At 44.3% G+C, this 24,018-nt stretch overlaps 1 protein-coding gene across 2 annotated transcripts in view; it reads right to left on the bottom strand.

Annotated features, from left to right (window-relative positions):
• Positions 1 to 24,018, bottom strand: part of PKD1L1 (polycystin 1 like 1, transient receptor potential channel interacting) — a 492,422-nt gene that overhangs the window by 254,363 nt on the left and 214,041 nt on the right. For both annotated transcript variants that reach the window (XM_040432599.1, XM_040432598.1), the window contains exons 34-37: positions 22,707 to 22,931; positions 19,850 to 20,089; positions 14,345 to 14,455; positions 13,861 to 14,018 (exon numbers count right to left, since the gene is read on the bottom strand). In XM_040432599.1, coding sequence (XP_040288533.1) covers positions 13,861 to 14,018; positions 14,345 to 14,455; positions 19,850 to 20,089; positions 22,707 to 22,931 — 734 coding nt within the window. The remainder of the gene's footprint in view (positions 1 to 13,860; positions 14,019 to 14,344; positions 14,456 to 19,849; positions 20,090 to 22,706; positions 22,932 to 24,018) is intronic.

Below are 24,018 nucleotides of genomic sequence, written 5' to 3'. Positions count from 1 at the left end.
CTGAACTGAGCTCATTAAGCACTCTTGGGTGTAATTCATCTGGACCCGGAGCCTTGTTAACATTTACCTTATTTAACTTATCTTGGACCAGAACTACAGTTAGCCAATTAAGTATATTACTGGATGTACTAACAGCCCCAGCACCACAGATATCAGCTCCTTTCTCTTCTTTTGTATAAACAGAGCTAAAAAAAATATTTAGTAACTCTGCCTTTTTCCTTATCTTCAGCAACTAACCCCCCCTTTACTATTATTTAGGGGACCTACCTGCTCAGACCTTGGTTTTATAGCATTTATATATTTAAATAATTTTTGGGGATTTGTGTTGATCTCTTTTGCTACCTGCTGTTCGTTTAGTATTTTTGCTAATTTTATCTCCTTTTTACAGATTTTTTAAGCCCTTTGCAAACTTCAAAGGCTACAGCTGACCCCTCAGATTAGAATTTTTTAAATGCCCTTTTTTTTGTCTTTTAATGCCCTTTTTTCAGTAGCTGTAAACCATGGGGGGTTTAATTTTAGCCATTTATGCTTGTTACCTAAAGGAACACATTTTTTGTGCAATTACTCATGTGGATTTAAAGCTCTCCCATTTATCCTCAGTATTATTATGTGACAGTAGCTGCTCCCAGTTTATGCCCTGAAATGCTGCCCTCAACCCAGGGAAATTAGCCTTTTTAAATTTCTGTGTCTTTGCTTTGCCTGACAGAGTTTGCTTCTTATAGTTTAGGGGGAATATAATTATATTGTGATAAGATAACAGCTTTTAGGCCTGTTTCAGATTGCCTTGTGTGATCCAGGAAAACAGGACCATATAAAGGACATACTGCTCACACCACCCATGATTTGGCTGACCCTAGCTCACTATATAACAGAGATTCACTAATGCTGTTAGTTACGGCCTAACTGTGGGTCGATTGTCTGGTAGTCATAGCATCATTTTAGCACAGGAAAATCACAGTAGACCAATGGACAGACTGGAATGCAAAGCATCCATAGATCACTATCATAGATCACTATGATTTCATGAGTTGGAACAGCTGAAAGTGGCTAAAAGAATGATGTCCTGATTATTGATGATCGAGCACCAAAGTATTCGGGTGTTCGGCCCAAACACATTGCTTTATTCGTGTGCTCAGCCGAGCACACGAGTATAATGGAAGTAAATGGGAGACTACCAGGCACCCCCTGCTCTGAAGAGGGGAGGGTGCCTGGTCCATTAAAAAAGGTCAGAAAGTGACAGAAACACCACCAAAATGGATCAGGAACACCATGGGGACGATGTCTGGATGCATCTTGGACTCCCAGGTCGCTGCTGGGAACCATGTTGTCCAAGTCGTACGCCACTTTTACAGACTGACAAAAATAAGCACAAAACCCCTAACAAAATTTTTTTATTTTACATGAAAAATTGTTCGGAAACATTCTTTCCTGTATATTCAACTGTATATAAAGTTCAATTGCTGCAAAAAATTACAAGCAAGAGGCACTCCGAAACAGCCTGTATATCACATAAAGGAGGGCCTCATTCACATTGTGGTACAATTGTTCAGGCAGGGGGACTCCTACACTCATAAAGCCTATGCACTAAGTTAACCCCTTAGGGACCGGGCTCATTTTCACCTTAAGGACCAAAATCTGACCAGTGTCACTTTATGTGGTGATAACTTTAAAACGCTTTGACTTATCCAGGCCATTCTGAGATAGTTTTTTTTCGGCACATATTGTACTTCATGACACTGGTAAAATGGAGTCAAAAAAATTCATTTTTATTTATAAAAATATACCAAATGTACAAAAAATTAGCAAATTTTTAAGTTTCAACTTCTCTACTTCTATAATACATAGTAATATCTCCAAAAATAGTTATTACTTTACATTCCCCATATGTCTACTTCATGTTTGGATCATTTTGGGAATGATATTTTATTTTTTGGGGACGTTACAAGGCTTAGAAGTTTAGAAGCAAATCTTGAAATTTTTCTGAAATTTTAAAAAACCCAATTTTTAGGGACCAGTTCAGGTCTGAAGTCACTTTGTGAGGCTTACATAATAGAAACCACCCAAAAATGACCCCATTCTAGAAACTACACCCCTCAAGGTATTCCAAACTGATTTTACAAACATCATTAACCCTTTAGGTGTTCCACAAGAGTTAATGGCAGATGAAGATAAAATTTCAGAATTTAGATTTTTGGGCAAATTTTCAATTTTAATCAATTTTTTCCAGTAACAAAGCAAGGGTTAACAGCCAAACAAATATCAAATTTTATTGCCCTGATTCTGTAGTTTGCAGAAACACCCCATATGTGGCCGTAAACTACTGTACGGGCATACGGTAGGGCGTAGAGGGAAAGGTGCGCCGTGTGGTTTTTAGAAGGCAGATTTTGCTGGACTGGTTTATTTACACCATGTCCCATTTGAAGCCCCCCTGATGCACCCCTAGAGTAGAAACTCCATAAAAGTGACCCCATCTAAGAAACTGCACCCCTCAAGGTATTTAAAACTTTGTTAACCCTTTAGGTGTTGCACAAGAGTTATTGGCAAATGGAGATGGAATTTGAGAATTTCAATTTTTTGGCAAATTTTCCATTTTAATCCATTTTTTAGGCAGATTTTGCTGGACTGGTTTATTTACACCATGTCCCATTTGAAGCCCTCCTGATGCACCCCTAGAGTAGAAACTCCATAAAAGTGACCCCATTTTGGAAACTACGGGATAAGGTGGCAGTTATGTTGGGACTATTTTTAGGGTACATATGATTTTTGGTTTATCTATATTACAAGGCAAAGTTACCAAAAATCGAAATTCTGAAATTTCATCTCCATTTGCCATAAACTGTTGAGGAACACCTAAAGGGTTAATAAAGTTTGTAAAATCAGATTTGAATACCTTTGGGGGTGAAGTTTCTTAGATGGGGTCGCTTTTATGGAGTTTCTACTCTAGGGGTGCATCAGGGGGGCTTCAAATGGGACATAGTGCCAAAAAAAAAAGGCCATCAAAATCTGCCTTCCAGAAACCATACGGCGTTCCTTTCCTTCTGCGCCCTGCCGTTTGGTCATACAGCAGTTTACGACCACATATGGGGTGTTTCTGTAAACTGCAGAATCAGGGTAATAAATATTTAGTTTTGTTTGGCTGTTAACCCTTGCTTTGTTACTGGAAAAAAAACTGATTAAAATGGAAAATTTGCCTAAAAATTGCTGTCTTGGCACAGTTTTTATTTTATTTTTTTGACCGTGTTCATCTGAGGGGTTAGGTCATGGGGTATTTTTATAGAGCAGATTCTTACGGACGCGGCGATACCTAATATGTCTACTTTTTATTTATTTATGTTTTACACTATATTATCTTTTTATAAACAAAAAAAAACATTTTAGTATCTCCATAGTCTAAGAGTCATTTTTTTTTTGTTTTTAGCCGATTATTTTAGGTAGGGGCTCATTTTTTGTGGGATGAGAGGACAGTTTTATTGGCACTATTTTGGGGGGGCATAAGACTTTTTGATCGCTTGCTATTAAAACTTTTTTTATTTATTTTAGTTTTACTAACTAATATTTTTGAAAACCTTTTTTTTTTTTGTATTAGTGTCTTAAGTGTGAGAACCATTGTTTTTTATCCGATTGTCAGTGGCTAAATTGGGGAAGAGGAATATAAATTTAATACTCCATGGAAGTGTGGTACTCCCTGAAGCAACCAATAATGCAGAGGCCCGGATGATTGGGGCACATGTCACACTGAATAGTGGTGTCCTTCCGTATCCCCCTCCTGTGACACACTCTGCACCTTTTTTGGGTCCGTCCCTTCTTTCCAGTATGGGGGACCACACCTGGAAAGTGTTGGCCAGGGACGATCCGGGGTACCCGAGGTACTCCGGCCTGCTCTTTCCCGGTCAGAAAAGATCAGGTCCTTGAGGATTGACTCATAGAACTGAAGAAACCCTGTGTTGCCAGCGCTCCAGGACAGCACAAAAGAGTTGTACAAGGCAACCTGCACCAAGAAGACCGCAACTTTTTTGTACCATGCCCGGGTTTTGCGCATGGCATTATATAGCTTGAGGACTTGATCAGAGAGATCAACTCCTCCCATATACCGATTGTAGTCGACGACACAATCGGGCTTGACGACCATTGCTGCGGTACCTCGCACAGGGACAGGGGTGATGCCATTACCGTGAATTGTGGACAGTACAAGGACATCCCTCTTGTCCTTATATCTGACCAGCAACAGGTTTCCACTGGTAAGGGCACGGGTCTCACCCCTGGGGATAGGTACCTTGAGGGGGTGGGTAGGGAGGCCACGTTGATTTTTCCGCACGGTCCCACAAGCGGACATGGATCTGGCGGCGAGGGACTGGAACAAGGGGATACTAGTATAAAAGTTAGCCACCGTACAGGTGGTAACCCTTATCTAGCAGTGGGTGCATAAGGTCCCACACAAGTTTCCCGCTAACACCCAGAGTGGGGGGACATTCTGGGGGTTGAATACGGGAATCTCGCCCCTCGTACACATGAAACTTGTAAGTGTACCCTGAGGTACTCTCACAAAGTTTGTACAGTTTCACGCCATACCTCGCCCGCTTAGAGGGAACATACTGGCGGAAAATGAGTCTCCCCTTGAAAGCAATGAGAGACTCATCAACTGCGACCTCCCTTCCAGGTACATAGGCCTGCGCAAATTTGACCCCAAAGTGATCGATGACCGGCCTGATTTTGTACAGGCGGTCATAGGCAGGATCAACTTGGGGGGGAACATGCTGCATTATCTGCATAATGGAGGCATTTCCAGATGGCCTCAAACCGGGAGCGTGTCATGGCCTTACTGTAAAGTGGGGTCTGGTAGAGGACGTCCCCACTCCAGTAATGCCTGACACTAGGTTTTTTGACTAGGCCCATGTGCAGAACGAGGCCCCAAAACGTCCTCATCTCGGCTGCACTGACCGGAGTCCAGCCACCGGCCCTAGCCAAAAAGGAGCCCTGGTGTTGAGCAACTAACTGTTAGGCGTACAGGTTTGTTTGCTCCACCATCAGATTTACAAAGTGGTCACTGAAAAAAAGACTAGAATAGTCATATACAGTGAAGCCCACTGTGGAAATCTGGATTCCTGGTTGGCCTACAAAATCAGGAATCGCGGGCTCAAAATGCTCTGGGGTACACCACACAAGTTCGTTCACCAGCAGGGGGCTCAGGTGGACTTAACTGGTGGGCCGGAAAACTAGTACGAGCCCCAGAGCTGCTCGTACTAGTGTGGGCCACAGGGCGTCTGGCGGTCCCCTTGCTCCGCCTGGCGGCGTCTCCGCCGCCTTGGGGGCTCATCATCGCTAGATGATGAGGAGGACGTGGATGACTCGTCCTCACTGGGGCTCTCGGACTCGGAGGCAAGCTGGGCGTATGCCTTCTCGGCCGAGAACATCTGGCGGGCCATAGGGGAGTGTGTGTGTGCGTGTTAAACTATATTTGGTGTGAGTGTGTGTGGGGGCAAGGGTGTTCACGAACTTACCCTAAACCTAACAGACAAAAAAAAACGAAATAAAAAAAGGACAAAAAATGTGAAAAAAAATTCTAACTCGCTGATCAACCGTCCGAAGTTGACCAGCGGTGGGGCGTGCGATGCGCTAACAATGGCCGGACGCTAAGAGTTCCGGCCACAGTCAGCATACGCAGAAAAAATAAAATAAAAATGCTTGCGCCCCAAAAAAAGTTGTGGGGGGAGGGGCAGGGGGAAAAGGTGCAGCACCCCTGGGGGGTCTAGGGTCACACAGTTCACTAACTTTCCCTGAATATCCCTGCCTAACCGAACATTTCCCTAAATACCTTGGGGGCGCTGGTGCACAGATGGGGGTGCTGGCTGATGATCCTTGCACAGATGGGGGTGCTGGCTCTGGTGATCGATGTGCAGCTGTAATTTATTCTGCCGCCCGCCCAGCCGACCAATGAGAGGTGATCCTGAGAGGTGATGTCACCATCACCTCTCAGGATCGCAGGATGGTGATTGGTGGTGTATTATCACACCACCGATCACCATCCTGTTCCCGGTTATCGGGTCCCCAGAGACCCGAATAACCCAGAAACGCAGCAAACCGCAGGTCTGAATTGACCTGCGGTTTGCTGCGATCGCCGACATCGGGGGTCACAGGACCCCCCGGCGCATTGTCCCCGGGTGCCTGCTCAATGATTTGAGCAGGCACCCAGTTCCGATCACCGCCCGTCGGGCGGCGGTGATCGGAACTACACATGACGTACCGGTACGTCATGTGTCCTTAAGTATTGGGACAACATGCCGTACCGATACGTCATGTGTCCCAAACAGGTTAAAGGGCTACCAAAAATTACAAGGAACCGGCACTCCAAAACACCCTTTGTTACACATAAAGGAGGGCATCATACACACCCTTGAAAAATTATGATTGAAGGCCTGCTGGTAACCCTCAAAAACATTTGGAGCAAGGGTCTGCTGATCTGACCATCTAAAACCTTACGGGCAAGGGCCTGCTGCTGCATTGGTGACTCTAGATGACCTCTGGGCGATTGCATGTCCCCGTGATGGCGACGATCCCTTTAGATGTCTGCCCTATCAACTTTCGATGTTCTTTTCTGCGCCTACCATGGTGATCACGGGTAACGGGGAATAAGGGTTCGATGCTGGAGAGGGAGCCTGAGAAACGGCTAACATATCCAAGGAAGGCAAGCGGGTGTCGCTCAAATCACATACTCCCGACTCGTGGAAGTAGTGACGATAAATAACTCTTAAGCTGCCCTGTTATTGGAATGAGTAATAAAAAAATGACGGGAAATGTCACTGCAGTATTTTGGATGAGGAAACGTTATACAGGAGAGGCCCTGCTGCCGCTTTGTTGACTCTAGATAACTTCTGCCTGATCGCACGTCCCCGTGACGTCCACGATCCATTTGGATATCTTTCCTATCAACTTTCGATGTTCTTTTATGCGCTAACATGGTGACCACCGGTAATGGGGAATCATTGTTCGATTTCGGAGAGGGAGCCTGATAAACGGCTACGGCTACTACTTCAAAGCAAGGCAGCATGAGTTGCGGGCCTGCAGGTGAGCTGACCCTGTAAAAGATTTGGAGTTGCGGGCCTGCTAGTGAGCTGACCCTGTAAAACATTATATGCTAGTGTCTGTGGGTGAGCTGACCCTGTAAAACATTATTTGCAAGGGCCTACAGCTGAGCTGACCCTCTAAAAAGTTCTATGCGAGGGCCTGCATGTGAGCTGACCCTGTAAAAGATTTTAGGTGCGGGCCTGCTGGTGAGCTGAGGTGGAACCGACAAACCCAACTTGATTTTGATGGCTGCATTAATCTGCAGGTGACCGTCATACAGCTCTACAGATTTGTTTCCACCTGCATCTTTCTAAACAATCTGTGGCCTTAGTCTTTTATCCAGACTCTGTCATTGTGCCACTATGTGGCCTCCTCATGCTGCCATCTTCACACCATGTCACCTTGCCACTCATTTTTATCCCCATGCTGCTGCTAATGTAGCTTAAAAGGGCTTAAAGTGATCACCAGGCCAACAATTTAATCATGGTTTTGCAATCGATAAACCCAACTTGCTTTTGTGGGCTGCATCAGTGGCGTAGCTAGAAATAACTGGGCAGCACACCAAATTTTTGAATGGGGCTCCATCCCACAGTAATTTTTTAGCGACCCCTTCCTTTCATGCCACCCCCAGTCCTGTGGCTAGTAAAGATCGCTCTCTCAGACCAGGGCCGGCAGCTGTTCCATCCGTTTTATACACTGTCTATACTGTCACTTTAATTAACTTAATTGTGTAATACTGTTGAGGCGGCCCTGACCATATCCTTTAGTCCTCCTCCTCCTGGATGGGCCCCTTCGTGGTCAGGGCCCCAAAGCTGCAGCTTCCCCTATAGCTACGGCCCTGGTCTGCATCAATCTGCACGTGACCGTGATACAGCTCCACAGATTGTTTCCATCTGCCTCTTTCTAAACAATCTGTGGCCTTAGCCTTTTATCCAGACTTAGTCATTGTGCCACTATGTGGCCTCCTCATGCTGCCATCTCCACAACATGTCACCTTGCCACTCATTTTTATCACTATGCTGCTGCTGATGCAGCTTAAACAGGCTTAAAGTGATCACCAGGCCCACAATCTAATTAAGGAATTAAGGTTTTACGCACAAAACCAAAGTAAAAAATTGATTTTATAGGTAAAAATGATTGAAAACATTCTTTCCTGTATATTTACTTGTATATAAAGTGCAAGTGCTGCCAAAAATTACAAGGGAGAGGCACTCCCATACAACCTGTATATCACATAAAGGAGGGCCTCATTCACATTAAACGGACCCGCTAAAAAATTATATTCGAAGGCCATATATGTGAGGGCATTTTATGTGACGAATAAGCAATGCATGTTGATATGACGGAAGAGGAGGAGGAGGATGAGAAAAGGAAGGTTCAATCATATACCCTTGTTAGTGGTGAAAGGGGTGCATGGGAATACAGTCTATTAACTACATTAAAAACAACACATGTAAAGTGCCTTTATGTTCATCAGCATTCCTCTGGTGGAGTCAAGAAGGCATAGTCAATCCAGGCCTTGTTCATTTTTATATGAGTCAACCTGTCAGCATTTTCAGTTGACAGGCGGATACGCTTATCTGTTACAATGCCACCAGCAGCACTAAATACACGCTCAGACAAAACACTGGCGGCAGGGCAGGCCAGCAACTCCAAAGCGTAGAGCGCCAGTTTGTGCCCGCTTGGACACACAGTAGTTGTAAGGCACTGAGGGATCATTGAGGACGCTGAAGCGGTCTGTTATGTACTCCTTCACCATCTTCCAAAATGTTTCTCTCCTTGTGGCAGTAGGCCGCACATCAGGGTGAGGGTGCTGGCGGGGTTTCATGAAACCGTCCCAGGCTTTGGAGAGTGTTGCCCTGCCTCTGTTGGAACTGCTGTGTGTTCCCCTTGTCTCCCCCTCCTTGGTTGGCCAAGGAAGTATAGTCTCTGCCACCAACGTTGTCAGATGGGAAATTTTGGAGCAATTTTCCAACAAGGATCTTCTGGTATTGCACCGTTTTGCTCGTCCTCTCCACCAGATGAATGAGAGATGAGAAGTTATCTTTGTAGCGGGGGTCGAGAAGGGTGAACACCCAGTAATCCGTGTTATCTAAAATGTGTGTAACGCGAGGGTCAGCCTAACATGAAGTCAGCCAACTGGCAAGATGTCGATGTCAACATCAGGATGACTCTCCATCTCCTCCTCTTCTGCCCATCCACGCTGAACAGATGGAATTAAAGTTCTATGGGTACTAGCCTCTGTAGCAGAGGCAACTGTCTCCAGCTCCTCCTCCTCTTCATGGTGCAATTCGCACTGAGAAGATGAACTGAGGGTGGGCTGGCTATCACCCTGTGCAATGTCCTCCCCATTTCCTCGTCTGCCACATTCGTCGTCCTTAATTGTGAGCAGCAATCGTTTGAGTAGACACTGCAGTGGGATGGTTACGCTGATAATAGCGTTATCACCACTAACCATCTGTGTGGATTCATCAAAGTTTTTTAAAACCTCACAGAGGTCTGACATCAATGCCCACTCCTCGCTTGTGAATAGTGGCAGTTGACTCGAAAGGTGACGACCATGTTGCAGCTGCTATTCCACAACTGCCCTCTGCTGCTCACAAAGCCTGGCCAACATGTGGAACGTAGAGTTGCAGAGCGTGCTCAAGTTACATAACAGTTGGTGAGCTGGAAGCCGCAAGCGCTGCTGCAGTGTTGACAGACCGGCTGAAGCTGTGGACGACTTGCGGAATTGGGCACACTAGTAGCTCTGGCAAATTGGGGTAGGTTTTGATAAACCGCTAAACCACTAAGTTTAAGATGTGGGCTAGGTATGGGATGTGTGTCAGGTTGCCAAGTTCCAAAGCCGCCACCAAGTTACGGCCATTGTCAGACACAACCATGCCTCGTCGTAGGTTGAGTGGCGACAGCCACAGCTCGGTCTGGTCCCTTATACCCTGCCACAGCTCTGCCGCGGTGTGCTGTTTGTCCCCTAAGCAGATCAACTTCAGCACAGCCTGTTGACGCTCAGCTAACGACTGATGGCTGACTGCTGCTGAAGGTGGAAGTGGAGGAGGAGGAAGTGGAGGAGAAGTGGGGGTTGGAGACAGTAACATAGCTGCTAGCAGAGACCCTGATGGACGTAGGGCCCGCAATCCTGGGCATGGGTAGCACCTGTGCCATCCCAGGGTACGACTGACTCCCGGCCCCCACAAAATTGACCCAGATGTGCTGTCAGGGAAATGTAGCGTCCCTGGCCACCAGCACTTGTCCATGTGTCCGTGGTTAAGTGGACCTTCCCAGTAACTGCATTGGTCAGGGCACGGGTGATGTTCTGGGACACATGTTGGTGTAAGGCGGGCTTGGCACACCGTGAAAAATAGTGGCGGCTGGGAACTGCGTACTGAGGGACGGCCTCCGACATCAGGCTGAGGAAAGGCCTCAGTTTCCACAAGCCTAAATGGCAACATTTCAAGGGCCAGTAATTTTGAAAGTTGTGCATTTAGTGCTATGGCCTGTGGATGGGAATTTGCGCTTGCGTTCAAATGACTGTGTTATGGACATTTGGATGCTGCGCTGGGACAGGGAAGAGGATGTTGTTGCTTATGGTTCATGCGAAGGTCCAGGTGCAGGGTTAGGGGCTTCCGGGCCTGCGCCTCCGACAGAAGATTGGCCAGCAGTGCGTAACACAGGGGAAGAGGAGGCAGTGGTGTGACCCGCAGACCTAGATTGTGAACCAGGCGTTCGGCCCACTTATTATGGTGCTTGAATGCCATGTGGCGGATCATGCTGCTGGTGGTGAGGTTGCTAGTGTTCACGCCGCGGCTGATTTTAGTACGGCACAGGTTGCAAACTACCACTTTTGTCATCTGCACTTTCATCAAAACCGCGCCATACTGCGGAACACTTACCCCTTGGCAAGTTAGATTTACACATAGGGGTGCTCATTGTAACGGTTGCGGGCCTGTTTGTTGTGGGCCGACTTCTCCCTTTTGCAACCCCACTGCCTCTTCCAGCCTGTTGCGGTGCTGCGGATCCCTCCCCCTCTGTACTGCGGTCCTTGCTCGGCTTTTTACCTTCCCATGTTGGGTCAGTGACCTCATCATCAACCACCAACTCTTCCACTTCCTCACTCTGCTCATCCTCCTGACTTGACCTAACCACAACATCAGTGATTGACAACTGTGTCTCATCATTATCCACCTCATGAACGAATGATTGCAGTTCACCACCGTCATCTTCTTCAGACTGTGAAGGCTCAAGAGGTTGGGAATCAGAGCACAATATCTCAAGTCCCTCTTCAAGCGTGCCAGGCGTGAGGGCCAAATGTAATAGTGGTGCTGGAAAGAGCTCCTCGGAATATCAGTGTGTGGGATCACTCGTTTGGCAAGCCTCTCCATGGTGGGAGGAAAGATGATCAAAGTAAGGATTTGGTTGACCAGACTCTTGGCTACAGAGACTGGACTTGGTGGAAGAGAGGGTGGTGCTTAACCGACTGGAAGCATTATCTTCAGCAATCCAACCGACCAACTGTTTGCACTGTTCCGACTTAGACAGTGTTGTCCTACGCCGCCCAGCTAAGTTGGACATGAAGCTGGGTACGGGGGATGTTTTTTTTTTTTCTGGTGCACTGGCAGCAGGCACAGTTTAGTTTCATTGCGCCCAGGGCCACGGCCTCTGTGCGCACCATCAGCATCACGCCCACTTCCCCGTCCCTTAGTGCTCGCCTTCTTCATATTAATGGTTTTGTCACTAGATGTGGCGCAGATTGTTTTACAGTCCGCTAAAGACACAGTTTTCTGATGCAGGACAGTATATGTCACAGAAACCCACAGAATATGGACACTATATTAGGCCCAGATTATTGGAATTTGCCCTAAAGAAATAGTTTTCGGATGCAGGACAGTATATGTCACAGAAACACACAGAATATGGACACTATATTGGGCCCAGATTAGTTACATTTGCCCTAAAGAAACAGTTTTCGGATGGCGTACTGTATATGTCACAGAAAGCCACACTCTATGGACACTAGATTAGGCCCAGATTATTTAAATTTACACTAAAGAAACAGTTTTCAGATGGAGTACTGTATATGTCACGGATGTGTATTACACTCACACACTACAGAGACAGTAGATGAGGACTGGCCCCTGATTATTTAAATTACGCTAAAGAAACAGTTTTCGGATGGCGTACTGTATATGTCACAGAACACCACAGAATATGGACACTATTTTAGGCCCAGATTATTGGAATCTGTGGTACAGACACTGTTTTCTGATGTAGTTTATATTTATATTTTTCACTATATCTGGGCCTGACAACCACACAAGGTGTTGAAGCGCAGATCACACAATTCACGGATTACACCGTTGACAGCAAAAATTTGGACAGATTATGGGAGAAAATTTTTCTGTATTTTCAATTTTTCCCTATATATGGGCCTGACAACCACACAAGGTATTGAAGCGCAGATCACACAATTCACGGATTACACTGTTGACAGCAAAAATGTGGATTATGGGAAAAAAATTATTGTTTTCACTAATATTCTTCCTATCTCTGCCCCTGACACATAGAAGGTATTGCTGCACAGATGTCACAAGTCACTGCAGACACCTTCTATATAGCAAAATAATCGCTATTTCGAAAAGTATAAAAAAAATAATTCAAGTACAACTTTGAACAATTAAATTGCTGCCACCACACACAATAGTCCTTAACTTTTGGGTCTTTGAAATGTTATTCAAAGGTACACTACACTATCTGTCCCTTCCTAAGCGCAGCTCTCCCTGACTCGCAATGAGCCGAACCCACGTCATCGGGTGCTATAAAGCATCCGATGACGCGTTTCGGCCAGCCAATCACTGTAAGCCAGTAGCCAACATGGCTACTGGCATTACAGTGATGGCAGTACTTACCTGCACGTTTATTGGCTGCTGAACAGGTATTCAGCCGAGCATGCTCGCTCATCACTAGTCATGATGTGATTAGCTGTTATTTTCAGTGGGAAGCCTTGTAGTAAACGAAGGCCAATTATGGTCTGCCTGACTAAGAGCTACTCTCCATTCTGGCTTATAGACACCTCTCTATGATTTCCATATGCCCTAAAAGGACATACGGAAATGGGTTGTATTCATCATGCAACCCCTCTCTTAAATTAAAATATGGTAATCAAGATTGTATGTAATACAGAGAGATCCATATGCACATCTATTACTATCACTCACTGGTCATTTTAAAGGAACCCTATATTAGTAAAAATTTACATGTGTGCCATATTCAGTACACAATGTAAAGGACATCTATTTAATTTACTCATTCAAATAGTGCTGACATATTCCATAGTGCTTTACAGGCATTATAATCATATGCCGTCCCCAATAGGGCTCAGAATCTAAGTTCCCTATCAGTATAACTTAGGAGTAGGGAAGAAAACCAGAGTACCTGGAGGAAACCCACGCAAACAAGGGGATAACATACAAACTCTAAACAGATGTTGTCCTTGGTGGGATTCAAACCTAGCAGCAAGGCACCAGTGCTAACCAATGAGCCACTATGCTGCCCATTTTAATTAAATATAATTGCTATTTTTCATTTGTCATGCTAAGTATTTTGTTGGCAGAACTATTACTAAGATTAAAATATGTGTAAGAAAATAGAGTATAGTGAATAACCTGAATTTTAAATGTCAGTTAAGAAATTATATTATTTAAAATATTCAGCAAATCTATAATGAAAATGACATAGTAGTGGTAATACTGTCATAGTAGTACAGTGGTACCTAATTCAGAATATAGAAAACTATATACATACCCAATTAAAAGCATCACAGGAAAAGTCCTGGTTTGGGGCTTGGAGAAGCTAACTGTTATCTTCAGCGCTGATTGTTTATTGTCAGAAATCATATTTAACCGGTGGAAATTTATTTTGTCCCGAGATAAAGTATACTGAGTCTTATTAAAATTTACACTCTGTAAAATAATAATGTTGTTAATAGAGGTAAAAATAACATATTACAGTAGTAATTTGCATGATATACAAATTCTCACAATTAAGCAACCCAACACAATGATGATCTACTATTCTAACTGATTTCATTGTAACTAGCCTCCATTGTGGAGATCAATGAGTGGTGGTTACACATGTTCGTCTCCATTCTCTATGGGTCTGACTGAGTACATGCCTTTTGTAGGATACACCCTCTAAAACCCAACACTATTTTTAAGGCATTACAGCATTAACACATTCTTCACAACTGAAGTTCAATTACAGTTTTCTGAGACAAGAAAAATCTGACCTGATGTTTGTTTCCAATTCCTATGGTAACTGGTGTTATAATATCTCGAGCACTCATTTTTTTTCTAGTAGTGCAATCAAAAAGGCTAAGGCTTGTGAAATCACCATTAACCTAAGAAATCATGAACAGAAAAATACATTATTTTCACTTGCAAGCAATGTCAATTTGTAGTCATACAGAGAATGCAACTGTGATGTCAGTCAGCATCTCCTATCTCATGGTGGGCACAGCCACCATAGTAGTTACCCTTCCCATTGCTCCTTGTCGTTTCCTGTTGCAGGCCGTACATGCCAGCTTGCAGCTTCTTGCTTGTCCCCTTGGTGCCATGCACACTCTCCTCACGGGCTAATATGTCCCCATCCAATGACAGCGCTACCAGAGGTATATAGGGTACCTTCATTTATGGGTAGGTGATTGAGGTATCGCATTCTAGCTTGTATAGCCCTGTAAATGTTTACTATTGTGTGATTCTGGCCTTCCATACCTGACCTCTGCCTGTTTACCAGACTGACCCTGTATTGCCTGCCATGACCACTGACTGATCACCAGGGGAGCACCCAGGAATTTTGTTTAGGGGGGGTCCGAAAGGCAAAAAAATGTGGCATATGTAGTGCGCTGTGCTAATTAAATTTTTCAAAGCCCCCTTTATATTTAAAAATGCAGGGGGAAGGATGTAGTGTGTTGCGCTGATTCTTTTACTTGGCGATTCTAAAAGCCCTGCAGGAAAATAACAATGTGGCAAATTTTTTGGCCCCGCCCATTATTAAAAGCCCCTCCTACATATAATAGGCCACTCCCAACAAACACTGTACAGCTGACATTCTATAGTTGCGGCCTGTCTCTACACATCATATGGAGAGGGGAGGGTCTGTCCTGGCTGCACTGCCTGCTTATATAACAAGCTACAGCCAGGAAGCTCCTCCACTCTCCTCCCTCCCCTGATCCTGCTCAAGGCCTGTGGTTCCCCCCCATCATCTGCCACCCGCCCGTGGCCTGCTGCCCCCCTTGACCGTCCTCACCCAAGCTCTGAATCCTCCTTCTGCAAATGGCAGGGGGAGGAGCCGGAGCATCTCCTCTCCTACATAGCACCACATACCTCTTACATCCAGTGATGTCACCTTTGTTGTAGACGTTCTCTTTCCTCATCTTCTCCATTCAGACCAGACCGCCATGATGATTTTTCAGCCATCTCCCATCTCTGCAGAGATTAACAAACAGACATTAGTTTCCCACATTTCCATCATCTTCTGAACACCCTTTCCTGCCACCCCCAATACTGTGCCCGCTGTGCCCCCAATACTATACTGCAGAAACAGTCCCCCTGGAAATACTACTACCACACAGATAGTGCCCCCCTCAACAATTATTGGCACACAGTGCTCTAAAAAAATAACTGCGCCCAGACACTAATAGTATAAAGATAATGTCCCCCAAAAATTATTGTGCTAAGCTGATACTGTGGCAGGGTGCCCCCCAAAGTAACAGGGCTCCCCAAAATAGAAATAATTCTCTGCCAGAGCACACTTAGTAGTAATAATGCCCCTATAGTGCCCATACTAGTAATTATGTTCCTCATAGCCCCCCAGTATTAGCAAAGCTCCGCATAATACCTCCTAGTACTAATAATTCTCCCTACAATATGACAGTACATGAAATACCCCCGCTTAGTGCCCGCTGTTGAGCTAATGTCCCCATAATGTATGCCAGTATAAAATACCCCTATATAGTGCCCCAGTAAATGCCCTCATAGTGCTCCTCTCCCCCTTCCCCATAGTGTCCCCCATAATGTGCCAGTAAAAAATACCCCTTCTAAGTGCCACCATATGCCCTAATAGTGCTCCACTCCTCCATAGTGCCGCCCTCCCCTATAGTGCCTACCATAATGTGCCAGTAAAAAAATGCCCCCTTAGTGCCACCAGATGCCATAATGCCCCCATAATGTGCCAATAAGAATAAAGGCCCCTTTAGAGCCCCCACTTCCCCTTAGTGCCCCCAAATAATGCCCCTATAGTGCCATTCTCCCCTATAATATGTCAATAAAAAAAGCCCCTTTAGACCCCCCAGATGCCCCCATAGTGCTCCTCTCCCCCATGGTGCCGCCCCATAATGTGCCAGTAAAAAATGCCCCTTCAAAGTGCCACCATATGCCTTAATAGTGCTCCACTCCTCCATAGTGCCGCCCTCCCCTATAGTGCCTCCCATAATGTGCCAGTAAAAAATGCCCCCTTAGTGCCACCAGATGCCATAATGCCCCCATGTGCCAATAAGAAAAAAAGCCCCTTTAGAACCCCCACTTCCCTATAGTGCCCCCAAATAATGCCCCTATAGTGCCACCAGATGCCCCATAGTGCCGCTCTCCCCTATAGTGCCCCCCATAATGTGTAAAAAAAAAAAGCCCCTTTAGATCCCCCATAGTGCTCCTCTCCCCCATGGTGCCCCCAAATAATGCCCCTATAGTGCCACCAGATGCCCCCTAGTGCCGTTCTCCCCTATAGTGCCCCCCATAATGTGTAAAAAAAAAAAGCCCCTTTAGAGCCCCCATAGTGCTCCTCTCCCCCATGGTCCCCCCCCCCATAATGTGCCAGTAAAAAGTACCACCAGATGCCCCATAGTGCCGTTCTCCCCTTTAGTGCCCCCATAGTGCCAGCTCCCCCCCCTCCAAAAAAACAAAACAAAAAAAAAATACACTGATACTTACCTCCATCAGCAGCGATGCGATGCAGGCTCTTGTGGTCTGTGTCCCTGCTGTGTGCTGCCCGGCTCAGGCGCGTGATGATGACGTCATCTCGCCTGAGCTGGCCTCTGATAGGCTGCAGGCATTAGTGCCTGCGGCCTATCAGAAGAACAGGGGAGGGACACACCTCTCCCTCCCCTGCCGCAGCACAGCACAGGCATCTGTATCGCTGTCCTAAGGACGGCGATACAGATGGATTATATATGGAGATGAGCGCTTCCACAATGGAAGCGCTCATCTCCTAGTACTCCCACTGCCCCCCCCCCCACCACCGCCGCGGCCGCCGCAATTACATCCAGGGCCGCGCCGCCTGTGGTGATCGGCGGTGCGGCCCTGAAGGATTTAAAAAAAAAAAAAATTGGGCTGGTTGTTCTAGGGGGGGGGGGTCCAGACCCGCTGGACCCCCCCTGTAGGTGCGCCACTGCTGATCACTGTATTGACCATACTAATGTCACGGACGTACCGAGACATACAGACGTTCCCGCGACAGGTGGCAGGAGACCTGTGAGACTGGCAACATGTGGTTTGATCTGACATGTTTTCCTTTTAGATCAAATGACGTCTGTGTTGTTTCTGGTGCTTGCCATACCTTCTTTCCCCAGGTGTGGCTATTTTGGTCTCTATTTATTGTTGTTTCTCCCACTATGCTATGCGGTTTATAGCTTCTGTTGGACTTGTGGTTAACTTGTGTTAGGTTCTCGGCTGAGTTCCTGGTGCTACCAAAGCTTCATTGAAGATAAGTGTTTCCTTTCCCTTTTGTATTTTGCCTACCTTTGGGGCCTGTTCATACTAGTAGTCTGTCAGGACTGGAGTTAGGGTCTTCACTAGGAGGTGTCCATCTTCGTCCCCAGTTTTCAGGCCTTATTCCGTTATCCCCTTTCTCTCCTATGCTCAGAGTTGTGTTTTCCTCCCACACACAAGTGTGACAACTAACCCCCTGTGCTACCTGCACTGATGTACTGCCTGACTACCATACTACACAAACTCTGCATGTCCTGACTCTTGCTTGTCTCCTTGGTGCCCTGCACCAGTGTCTCTTGCATGGGGACTACTCAAAAAGGTAGCAGCTTGGTGAGCCTTTCAGAAAAGTCCAGAGCAGGTAAGTATGAACCTTCTGTTTACAGAAGCAGGATGTGGGCTCTTGCTGAAAAATCAGTTCACCAGCGGTGGTCTCTGCAGCAATGGTCCTATCCTGCTGCTTGTTTGCCATTAGGCTAGTATATGACCATACACCCGTACGTCACTGTGTGTGTCACAATATTGATGATTAGCAGGACCAGACCAGCACTGCAGAGAACAGTGCCAGAGAAAGTGGTGAGTTTACCATAAATTTTTATTTTCAGCAATTCTGGGGATTTTTAATTATTTTGGACATCCCCTTTAAACTGGCCACTCACTGCCTCTTTTCACCCATGTAAGTGGGAATCAGGTCATATAGAGGGGTGATAATAAGAACAGGACACTGCTATAAGATATCCCATCTCCTACGTCTCCTAGGCGGTGAGCAATAGCCTGTATTACAGTGCAGAACTGCAGTTTCTCACAGCATGTTTATTTACATTCTGGAAAACATAGGTACTGCATAGTAACCCCATGTAGTGAAACTAACTCCATAATGTTTGTTTTTTCCCTAGAAAGCATGACATTTATTGCCACTTTAACCCCCATCCCAGCCTAGAGAATAAATTACCTATAACATAGTATGTAATATTTTTAATACATTTAAAAATGGAAGAAAGAAAAACACATAAATCATCACTATAAATGCAGTGCTAACAATTAAGGTGGGTTCACCACACCATTTTTTTTGTTAAGAAATTCGCCTCTACAGTTTTTGATGCAAAGCCCAGAAGTGGTTCAAACAGGAAAGAAAAGTAAAGGTCCTTGCATTATGTTTTCCATTTCTCTTAAGGCACTATTGGCTTTGACTCAAAAAACTGCAGTGGCTTTTTTCAAAAAAATAAAATAAAATGCAGTGTGTGAAACCACCCTAAAGACTGGCCAAGTTTCCCCCCTACATAACCAGTTCCAGTTACCCCCTTACATAACCAGACACATTTTAGTTTAAGTCTCTTTTAAGTGCTTTGAAAGCCATAACTTTTTTTCGGTTCGTCAGTTAAATATTTTTTGTAAATTTTTTACTTAGTGGGAATTTTGTTTACCCAGGAAAATGTAAAAAAAATCTGCCCATTTTACAAATGTCTTCATTTTTTGTTAATAGCACAAAGTATAGTGAAAATACATGATTAAAAGGTGTCCTTTTTCCGTTACAATAGTTTATAGTCACTAGGGGCAGGGCTAGAAGCTGCGGTGTGGGCTAGTGGTCGCATGTATTGCATTTTATATTTAATTATTAGTTTTATCTTCACTTATTTTATATTTTACACTTTGCGTCCCTTATAACTGCAGTTACCCAGCATTGCTGCCTACTGAACTGTAGTACACAGCACTCATTGAGCACTGTATATAGAGCAATGGGAAAGGCAGGAACAGCAAAAAAAAGTCTTTGCCTTTTTGTATGAGAACCCGACTGTCACTGACAACCAGGTCCCAGTTCCTGCAGCTGCGCAATCTGCAGCTAGCTGCCATCTATGCAAGGAACTTCAGATACATTCTTGGACAGATACATCTGAATCTCTCAGATTTTAAATCTATGGGTGGTTCAGTGCTTGTCAAAAATCTTTTGCAGTATTCTTAGTTTTGATTAGCGATACCACCCTTGGACTTTAATTATGATCCACAGATAAGAAGCTGAATACACATGCACTTACCTCAGATGACAATTTGGCCCAAAAGTAAGGATTTTTCTTGAAAGATTTCAGCTGGCTAATGTAACATTTCATGCTAGTGTTCTGTTTTCTGTTCTGACTATCTCGTATTTCTGGCAAGTAAAATGTTGAAGAACCAATCTTTTGAATGTTATTGACCACATTTTCATGCACACTGGTCTGTAGTTCCAAGAAATGTGTGTTAATCGTAAAATGACGTTCATAATTTAATGTAATGAATTTCTGAGAACAAGATAAAAAAAAAAAAAAAGAAATAAAAAAAAAATTAGCATCCAAAATTCCAAGAATTAAGATGTTGCAAATTGGAATAAATAAAATGCTAAATTAATAAAAAAACAAAAACAAACAGCAGGACAAATTTGGAAAGTGAAATGCTGTGACGATTTTACGCTGCGGCCAAAAGGTACATATTTGAACAGGGATCAGCAACTTTCTGCACTCCAGCTGCTGTGAAACTACAACTCCCAGCATACAAACTTACTTGGCTGTTCTTGTAACTCCCACAGAAGTGAAAGGAGGATTCTAGGAGTTGTAGTTTCAGAACAGATGGAGATTGCGGATCCCTGGATTAGAACATAGTGATTTTTTTTGTTTTATAGTTGTAGTTGTTGTACGTGTAGTACGTGTAGTACAAAATCAATGTTCACTGCAATAGCCTATGCAAAATATAAATTTGCCTAACAGAAAGTACAACTACTTTATAAAGGTTTGAAACTACTGCAGACAGCAGAATATAGTCAAATGAGCCTTTCTCTACACAGAGACGTGTTTGAAAACATAATTTACTTTATCAATAGCAAATATTTATGGCACTAAACTCTAAAATGCGGCATTCCCCATCGATGTGCCTGGTTGTGGCAGTTAGAGGTGGTTGCAACTGCAGAAACAGCCTTAAGGGCTGTGCTTTTCATAGCTCCTATACAAGTGAATGGGAATTACTGAAATAGCACAGCGCAGCGAGGTATGCTGTTTTTGCATCTCACAAATTATGAAAATAATTAGGGTTGAGGGAAACAAAGAACCCAAAGTGGACTTTAATCTGAACTCGCGCTTTGTGGAAACTAATTGATTTTCCTTAAAATGGCGGTAAAAAAAATATATTCACCTCAAACATTTGTGCGTGAAGAGGCCCACACAGCCACCATGATTGGAAATCCTGCGCAAAATCTCGTATGCGGTGACATATGATGTGACCACGTCGTCCACTATGATGACGTTGTCACGCACCGCACAAGATTTTACGTGGAGTCTTCAATCAAGATGGCCACGGCGGCCTCTTTGCACTCAAACGGATAAGGTGAGTATTCCCTGCCGTTCCCAGTCATTGCGTCCGCTACTTACAAAGAAATGAGTTTCATGACAAGGTTATTCGTCTTGAAGTGAATTTCTTTGTGAAATTCGGCGAAGCAGCTGAATAAAATTTTTCAAAACTTGGCGCAACACTAAAAAATAATGTGAGCAACAGAAACCATGTAGCTAGCAAAGCCGGCTCATACAGGTTGGACAAGGGTGGAGGTGGGGGTGTAAGGGTGTTTATAGATGGAAATGTCCCTGTAATTAGAATGTCTCTGAAAGTGATGCTGCCATGAGTCTGCTGCCAAGTATCCATATCCATATGAGTAGTAATAATAAAAAAAAACTCTGCAATCACCAATCAGAATGGCATTTGTTTCTATCATAGACTATCTATCTCATAGACTTGGCCAGGAGTGGATTGGAACTTAAAGGGAACCTGTCATGTGGATATTTGATTATAATCTAACTAATACAATCATTAACTACTAAAAAGTACCTTAGATGTATTCACTTACCGGTGTGACAGATGGTTATCTCATAATATACACACAAAAGATGCCGCATGCTAATGAGCTGATTTGAGTCCAGCGTGATGTCAGTGAGTCCAGCGTTTTTTTAATTCAGAGCTATAGCCACTCCCCTGCCCACCTGCTGCTGATTCATATGGAAAATAACTGTCAATCAGCAGCAGGTAGGCAGGGAGAGTCAGGATCTCATGAATATTCAGGACTCATCATTATGAGCTGGAGCTTTTCAATACAAGATGTTGGCAGATTGACTGGGTCAATTAAAGAAAGTGACCCAGAATTTTGCTAAGAGAATCAGTCACTTATTTATGTTGCCGTTAGTTAGGACACCATAAAACTGGTGACAGGTTCCCTTTAAAATGGCCCTGGAAAAAACAAAGTTTTGTAGTGTAGCCCAAACTGACAGAAAGCAGGGTGAACACAAGTAGGAGGAGCCAGCAATACCTTATTGGGCATTGACCCACTGGGAAGTTTCCCTTTTTGAGGGCAGCATAAACTGGTGACAGATAACATAAGCCAAATGCTAAGTCAATCACTTTAACTGACCCAGCCAGTGGAGCTAAAATCGGTATTGATCAGCTGTAGGAACTCCTAAGCACTGGAGTTCGCTCAAAACAGCGCACGAGCCAGGAAGTCCTCATATTCATATTCATGAGCTCATGCCTTTAACACTGTGCTTGGAAAGGGAATTTATCATAAAGAGAATATTTGAAGTCAGTTTTTTTTTTTGGTCTGCGTTGGAGTACTGTATACCACATTTATCAAATGTTTCATGTTGTTTGACAAATTTGTATTTTTAAAAAGTCTCAATGATAAATCTGGAGTGGAACTCATTAACATAGTAACCACACCCACTTTTCCACCTATATTTCAAAACTGAGTGAGTGGTGTAAAACTACAAAAAAAAAAAAGGGTGTAAAAAGTGTAAAAAGTCGCAAAGACCCTATTTTTGCAACTTTTTGACGCCTGGAGTGAAGGAATGATAAATCAGAGCCTATATGTTTAATCAAACTTACCACAACCAAATCACTTATGCATTCCAGTCCATCTTCAAATAGAGTTTTCAGTTCAGGACATCTGGAATATATCTCCATTGCACTAGATATCAAAAATATTATATTTTCTACCAGTTTCTTCTGCACTACAGGCTCTTCTGCACTTCCAGGCTCTGTGTGCTCAAATTTCTTTTTGACTATTGATCGTGTATAATTCATAATAAGCATGGCACTCTCAGCGGTTACCTATTGTGCATGAAGTAAAGTCCTGTTAATTAACAAAATAGTCACATTTTCTGCATATACACCAGTGCTCCAGACAAAAAAAAATAACCAGGAGCCATTGGCTCCTAATCTAAAAACTTTAGGACCCAAATTAAATTTTTTAGTCGCCAAATTTAAAATGCATATAATAAAAAAAAAAAGGACTTGGAGAAGATGAGACGCAGGTCAGAGTAGTGAGCCAGCACTACATATAGGAGAATATAGCACTACATACCTCTCACATTCAATTATATCTTCTGGGGCACAAGGTGACTAAAAATGGCGAATTGCACAGTTTTGATTTTTTTTTCTTTTACGGCCTTCACCGAGCGAAAATATTTTATTATATTTTAATAGCTCACACTATTTCGGACGTGGCAATATGTAATATGTTTATTCTTTATTGTTTGTAAATTTTATATGTAAAATTGGGAAAAAGGGTGATTTAAACTTTTAGTATTCTGTTTTTAACTTTTTATTTAATAACCATTTCTTCCCTTAGGGACTAGAACCTGGATCTTTTCATCCCTTGCCCTATTCACCCTGATAGCACACTCTCCCTGCTGCCCTGTGGTTTGTGCACACAGCAGCAGGGAGCTGAACATGGCAGCCAGGACTTCAGTAGTGTCCTGGCTGCCATGGTAACAAGTGTAATCTGACACTGCCAGCAATAGAGGGGAGGGGACCCTGTGGCCACCATATAACATTGGGGGGGGGGGGGGGCTTGTGGCCAGTGATAATGGGGGGCGAGGAGGCTTTGGGAGGGCGCACTGCACCACCAATGAATGTAATTAAAGAGGACCTTTCATGGGTCCAAAGAATATGAACTTAGTAGCAGGGTACATAGAGCGGCGCCCAGGAATCTAAGTGCACTTACTATTATTCCTGGGCGCCGCTCCGTTCACCCGCTGTGGCCCCTAGTATTTTCAACATTCAGAGCAAAGAAGGAGGAGACGCCAGTGTCTCTGCTTCTCCCTGACAACAGCGCTGTCCAATCACAGCTCAGAGCCAGGGAGTTTTTTTCTCTCCCTGGCTCTGAGCTCTGCGCTGTGATTGGACAGCGCTGCTG

The sequence above is a fragment of the Bufo bufo genome, chromosome 5 (genome assembly GCF_905171765.1).
Source record: "Bufo bufo chromosome 5, aBufBuf1.1, whole genome shotgun sequence".
Classification (NCBI taxonomy): Eukaryota; Metazoa; Chordata; class Amphibia; order Anura; family Bufonidae; genus Bufo; species Bufo bufo.
Note: the sequence above shows the minus strand (reverse complement) of the source record. Positions and strands in the feature narration are given on the sequence as shown.